Source organism: Sinocyclocheilus anshuiensis, unplaced genomic scaffold (assembly GCF_001515605.1).
Source record: "Sinocyclocheilus anshuiensis isolate Anshui unplaced genomic scaffold, SAMN03320099.WGS_v1.1 scaffold407, whole genome shotgun sequence".
Classification (NCBI taxonomy): domain Eukaryota; kingdom Metazoa; phylum Chordata; class Actinopteri; order Cypriniformes; family Cyprinidae; genus Sinocyclocheilus; species Sinocyclocheilus anshuiensis.
This window is the reverse complement of record NW_015552593.1, coordinates 1910330-1917785: the sequence shown is the minus strand read 5'-3', so window position 1 is coordinate 1917785 and position 7456 is coordinate 1910330. Positions and strand designations below refer to the sequence as shown.

At 33.6% G+C, this 7456-nt stretch overlaps 1 protein-coding gene across 1 annotated transcript in view; it reads right to left on the bottom strand.

The window, feature by feature from the left end:
- Positions 1 to 7456, bottom strand: part of lmbrd1 (LMBR1 domain containing 1) — a 107966-nt gene that overhangs the window by 62346 nt on the left and 38164 nt on the right. The window contains exon 7 of the mRNA XM_016456540.1: positions 1493 to 1566. Within this exon, the coding sequence (XP_016312026.1) occupies positions 1493 to 1566 (74 nt within the window). The remainder of the gene's footprint in view (positions 1 to 1492; positions 1567 to 7456) is intronic.

Below are 7456 nucleotides of genomic sequence, written 5' to 3'. Positions count from 1 at the left end.
TACATGTCTATATTTATATTCATATAATTTATATTATAAATAAATATATTTAATATATAAGCATAACATATTTTTCTGAAATATATACATGCATGTGTGTGTATTTATATATACAAAATAAATATACACAGCACACACACATATATTATGTAAACAAAAACTTTTATTTTGGATGTGATTAATCGCGATTAATCGTTTGACAGCACTTATATATATATTATTTTATTTTATTTTATTTTATTGAATAAAAAGTTAAAAAGAAGACCATTTATTCAAAATAAAAATCTTTTGTAAGAATGTAATATATCCTTGCTAAATAAAATTATTAATTTCTTTAAAAAAAAAAAAAAGATTTGACCCCAAATTTTTGAATGGTAGTGTATACAGTTACATTTCTATTTTGAATAAATGCTATTTTTTCAGCATTTTATTCATCAAAGAATCCTGAAAAAAAGTATTACAAAATATCACGCATATATTACTATACATACAAGCACCAGTTCACAATTTGCGATACCAATTTCTTTATCACTGCAAAAATTATTATGCTTCTGAATATGCTCCTTTATGTAAAATTAAATATTTATATATTTATTTAAAATAGTGTGCCACAGTGAATCGTATTCCACCTCATTCTCTTCAATCCCTGATAAAGCGGAGATTCTCATAGCCTGGTTACTCATGATGTTGGCGATGAAAAATGGATGACATTAACAAGTGTTACAGTACAATCAATTTATCTTATCCAAATAGAACAGCTACAGTACGCTGAAGGAATCAGAATACGGGCATTTATTAATGGCCTTCAGGCTCAGATATATAAATAGGAGAGAGATAACAGGGCATATACATCACGCCGACGTCTCAGGCACACATCCACACACATCGGTGAGAAATGACAGAGTGTCATTTTGAGCGATTGCAGGCCAAAACGCAAGAATCACAAAACATTTCTAACGTTGAGGGGCCGCTTCATCATTCAGGATGACTACAATCAAAGACTGTTTCCATACAGGCGGCTTTTGTGGCATATGAGAAACCTACGCATGAAGATGACCTATCGGGACTCTACAATCAAAGCTAGGTGAACAACCACTTCAGGAAAATGATTCTCTTACACATCTATAATCGCAATAATCACTTTAGTTGTTGTAATTACATAGTCAAATCATTGCTGTTTGTTTGAACTTCCAAAGCAGCCTGACACTGGTTCAACCAATGGCATGAGTTTAGGGCGGGACAATCTGTTTTTTTCAACCAATGGCAAATGAGGCAGAGGTTTTGATACTAGCGGTACAGAAATGACACACTTCAGCCTATAAAAGGATAGACAAGCATACTTAAATTGTGGACAGAAACATGCATATTATGTCTAAAACTGCTTCCCCGTGACAGTGCTGAGCAGTCTCTTTGCACAACCCTTGTAACCGCATGCAAATCAATGGGGCACAAGTAACCACCCACCATTACCAATTCTTTGTTGGCCACTCACCGTGTATGTGATCACTGCCAGCATGCCAATCAAGGTGAGCGAGCTGATGGAGAACGACAGGGCGGCCAGGCCATCTGCAAGACAGAGGGGAAATTTATTTATGACATGGGCCAAATGCAGAGCTCTGTTAAGTTTTGGTCATACGCCAGATATTCAGAGCAGTCCCTGCCCCCCAGGGAAATTTCTCAATGCACCTCATCTTCTTTCCTCTTACTCTGACATAGTTACTGAAAGGTCAGCAAAGTTTTTGCACTCTAAATTTTAATAGTCACAATGACATGTTGAAAATATAAAGGCCGTTCAGGAAAGTTCTTCAATAAAAATACGGCTTTATTTAATAGTCAATATCAATACCAGTAAAATTTCACAATTCTCGATACCACAGCAAAAGCTAACATGCTACTAAAAATGTTGCTTTATTTAAAAACGTTTAATATTAAAAGGTTTAATATTTTTACTATATTATATTAGATTAGATGGTTAGATTTAGATAATTTTTTATTTATTATATTTATTGTTGTTGATGATTAATAATAATAAATATTAATAAATGAATATATTAAACATTATTGCGTATAAAAGTGCTTTAAAGGTATTTAAACTTAAAATTAAGTAAATTAAGTCAAATTTAAGCACTGATCTTCACATTTATCAAGTAATTGTTCAAGTAAATAATCTGTAACAAAATAACAAAAAAAAAAAATTCTGAGAAATACAACCAATTAAAAATGTAAACAGTACATACCGTTGTTGTTGAAATTAATTTATTATGAATAACTTATGAATAACAAACTTTTTTTGTTTCATGAATATATACTGAATATATACAATGTTTACAGTAAAAGAAAAATGCTGAATTTTGTTTACCTCGTAAAAACTAGCCTACTAGTCTCACTGGAAAATCAATGAAGAAAAAAACAGACAGCGCCATCTTTCTGCTCTTCCACAATTTAACAGGCACACACCTGCATTTTTGCTGTGAATGGCTTGACTGCTCACATTCAAAAATCAGTAACAAAATAACAAAAAAAAAAATTCTGAGAAATACAACCAATTAAAAATGTAAACAGTACATACCGTTTTTGTTGATACATAAAAAATATTAATACAATATAAAAATAGCAAACGATATTTAAACAAAGGAATGCACAAGTATATAAATGTACTTCAAAAGTACTTTTATAATTAGGTAGATTAAGCAAAAATTAATAAAACATAAATTTTCACATTTATCAAGTAATTATTCAAGTAAATAATTAGTAATAAAAATTAAAACAAATTACAAAAAATATAATGAATTAAAAATCTTTAAAAAAATAACAATTAATTTCATTGTTAAAATTTTGTTTTATCACCGCCACCGCACTCCCTGTTAGGATCCCACCTGTCATAGGGAGCGAGAGAGTTGAACACACACAAACTCGCACGATTCCCCTTTCCTCTGGTTCTGAGCTATGGCCCAGCGGAGCAAAACACAGCATCCTGGCAGCCCTGAGTCCAGAAAGCCCCCTTCTGCCTGCAGCCTACCTCAATTGAATGCAACCTACTGTTCTCTGTTTATTTTCCTCAGGAACTGCTTTACATCACACACAAAATAACTTCCTTCCATTCTGTTGAATCATATGAAGTCTGAGAAGTGTTTGCTGCGCCACCCACCACGTTCCATACACAAAAAGCCCCGAGACACAAAGGCAGACGAGAAGAAATGAAGATGATTACACTCCTGCTTCCTAATGTAGCAAAACGGAAGAATATAAAAAGAAGAGAAGCTTTGATGTCTGATGGCTGAAATGAGCATTTACATCTGAATAGGTGTTTCCTTTTGTGATGTCCCCGCTTTTGTCAAGTGGCGAAGGCGCAATGCCGGAGACAATGGCGTTCGTGTTTGCTACGGAAAGCCGCTCTGTTTATGAACTCCTCACAATGCAGGGGGACCTACGTTTTCCGTCGCTTCCCCGGAAGACTTTCTGAGGGAATAGACAGAGAATATATTGTTTATTATCTGCGGCGGCTCCACAGCTGCTCTAGCGGCTGATTCCTCGGCACTCGGAGAGAGTGGAGGCCCTTATCTCGACATGCACGGAGCACCTCGGGCTTATGTACGCCGAGGAGACCGCTGCCAATGAGAAGTGTTTATTAAAGAGCTCTTAGCTGCGGTATTCACAACATGAGCTTGCTATGATAACCTCATGGAGATGGAAAGCAGCTTGCTAAAGCCAACTCACTCACTGGATTCTGGATTACAGGAAAAGAGAAAACGCACTACTTCCAAACAATTATCGACAGAAATGTTATCAAACAAAAGTGGTGCAAACCTCTTTGCACTATATGCACTACAGGAGAGGTTCTCAACTATTTTGATTGAGAGCGATATATCTTAATCTTAAGGATCTTTATGGTGTTTAATAAAAAAAAAAACTATGAGCATAGACATATACTAGGCCTATATTTAATGCACAGACATAGTGAAAAAGCAAGGCACCAATATTACAATTCTAACTAATATTGAAATGATTTATATTCATGTTTTATTAGCCAATAAAGAATAAACAGACAACATAAAAAATCTAAATAATCAAAAAATAAAACAATTATATTTGAAACGCTACAAGGCATCAAATTATAATATACAATATATATATAAAAAAATCAATTTTCATTTTGAGATTTGCTAAAGATATATTTAACAATTTAATTAAATTACTAATGCTTTTAAAGATGAACTTAACACTAAATAAATGTAATATGACTGGTAATTCAAATGTAAAATAATTATATTCATGTTGTAGCCAATAATGAATAAAATGAATCAAAAATAAATCATTTAAATGCTGTAAGTGAATTTAGGCATCACAGCATTACATGTACAGAATGAAAATCACTATTCATTTTGAGATTTGTTAAAGATTATATATAATAATAACAATATTATTATTACACACTAGTAGTTTAATAATATTATTAAACTACTAGTGTTTTTAAATAACAACGTAATGCAAAATAAACGTTAGATGAATACAAAGGTAATCTAAATGTAAAATAATTACATTCATGTTATAGCCAATAAAGAATAAAAGATAAATATTTAAATTATATACAATTTAGTATAAATAAGAAGAAAAAACCCATTATAAATTAAAATCATTAATACAAATGCTACAAGTGAATTGAGGCATCACAACGTAATGATGTACATGTACAATATGAAAAATGGATATTCATTTTGAGATTTGCTAAAGATTATATGTAACAATAATATTAAATGTTTTTAAATTAATACAAATGCTACAAGTGAATTGAGGCATCACAACGTAATGATGTACATGTACAATATGAAAAATGGATATTCATTTTTTGAATTTCATTTTGATTTGCTAAAGATTATATGTAACAATAATATTAAATGTTTTTAAAGATTGCTTTATGGTCAAATAAGAGTTATATGATGGCAAAATAATTTTTATATTCATGTTATATCCAATAACAAATAAACAGTCTATATTAAAATTCTCTACAATTTAGTGTTAGAAAAAAACATTAAAAACTAAAAATAAATAATTTAAATGCTACAAGTGAATTCAGGCATCACAATGCTAAATGTACAGCATTAAAAACGGATATAAATTTTTAGATTTCCTAAAAATCTCTCATTTTTCACACACCTAAAACAGATCTAACACCTTGCAACCACCTTATGATACTACATTTTTTTCTTCACTATTCTGGCTCATTACAGACTACAGCTATGAATGCAAAATTATGTCATCAAATCCAAATTAGATTCAGCGTAGCTGATGCCTGATGCCTTCTCGTCACACTACGTCACTCTTACTCCAATTTGAAATGTGACTCTCACTGAAACACATTCAGCTCAGCGGGAAGGTAAATCAGAGAACAAGAGCTGTCTGAGTGGATTCTGGGTCCGGGCCTCTGCTGCATAATTAGGTGGAGACTTTTTTCGAGCCTATGTCTGTGATAAGATCAGATCTCCAGCTGTCTACCCTTCTGCACGCTCCCTCGCCTTCTCGCCTCAGTCTTACCCGCTAATGGGGAATCGGGTATTGCATTCAGTTTATGTTTTATGTCTGTTTCACATGGGGGAACTGGCAACTGAACCGATGCATATCTGTGGAATTGGTAATGGACAACCATGGCTTCGGTATGACACCGGGTGGAAATCGTCAGCTTGTCTTGCCACTTGGGTCAAGGTGCTCCTTCAGCAGCCGAGGCTTCTCAGAGACATGATAACCCTGCTTACATAGCACACAGGGTCTGGTTACTAATTTAACACACAGAGTGGAGATGAGGAGCAGGGTACCACGACCGTCAACCTCAAGCTCTGCTGCAGATTTTGACAAACAAGCCTGTTTCAAAAGGGCCCTTTTTTGCTTGATTTCCATTCATTAGGCCAGGGCTGCTGGGAAGGGGCAATGACAGCTCTAAGACCCCCTCACAGGAATCAGGCACTGTCTAAAAGAGTCACAGACTTACTCCAGGCTATTATTGGATTAGGTTGGATTCTTTAGTGGCTCCATTCCTGCCAACTTGATGGTCTTCAAGGGAGAGTGACACAAGTGTCACGACCCAACCTAACAAGGGAAGTTCTCTGAAGGAACACCATGGTGTTGGCAAATCGCACTTGCTTTCTCAGAGCAAAACAAACCATGGCACAAAAAATGACTTGTACTGGAAGTAAAAAAGACATGTGACTTGTTATGTGACCTTCAAATGAGCCTTCAGAATGTGATAAGAAAGGCTCTGGAGAACACTGACACAAAAATACTCAAACAGCTTCCTTTCCGCAGACTCCTTTTCTTTTGCTCAACCAGTCCCTTAAATATAGAGAAAAAGATTAAAAAAAAAATGTAAAAATAGAAAAGGGATGATCCTTTGTCCTCAGCAGTGTGAACGCTTTCATATTTTAGTGGACTTTGGTGTACTTTTTTCTTGCAAAACTTAAAGTTCAACAAAAATACAACACAAGAGAACAAAATCAATTAGGGGTGTTTATTATTATTTTGTTTTTATATATATTCTGTTTTAGTTTTTATTTTAATTAAAGTTTTAGTCATTCTTGTTTTTGTTTTTTTAAAGAAGATATGTCCATTTATTGTTTTTTCTTCAATTTTAGTTTTAATTCAGTTTTAGTTTTAGTTATTTTAATATTTTAAGTTAATGAAAATAAGAAATGTTGCATTGGCAATTAACTGAAATAAATGAAGTTTAAGATTTTTTTTATATCACATCAAATTTCAGTTAAAGCTGCAGTCCGTAACTTTTTTGTTTTCAAAATTTACAAAATTTATATAATAAGTACACCATGAATCCATTTTCCAAACCGTGTTTTTGGCTTGTCCTGAATCACTACGGTACACCTATAATAAGGGTTTATATTCGGACTATTTTAGACTGGTTCGGGTAGGTACCGCTGCGGAGTAGCCCAGTACCTGCGTGATCCGTCATAGACATAGAGAGAAGTAGCACCGGCTATAATGTTCTTCTGCAAGAAGTTACGGACTGCAGCTTTAACATTTATTTAAAAATAACAAAAAATGTTGGTAACACTTTAGTATAGGGACCAATTCTCCCTACTAACTAGTTGCTTATTATCATGTCTATTATTAACATATTGGCTGTTTATTAGTGTTATAAAGCACATATTCGGTTTATATTCGGACTATTTTAGACTGGTTCGGGTAGGTACCGCTGCGGAGTAGCCCAGTACCTGCGTGATCCGTCATAGACATAGAGAGAAGTAGCACCGGCTACAATGTTCTTCTGCAAGAAGTTACGGACTGCAGCTTTAACATTTATTTAAAAATTACAAAAAATGTTAGTAACACTTTAGTATAGGGACCAATTCTCCCTACTAACTAGTTGCTTATTATCATGTCTATTATTAACATATTGGCTGTTTATTAATGTTATAAAGCACATATTCTTGTTACCTGTGGCAGAAGAACT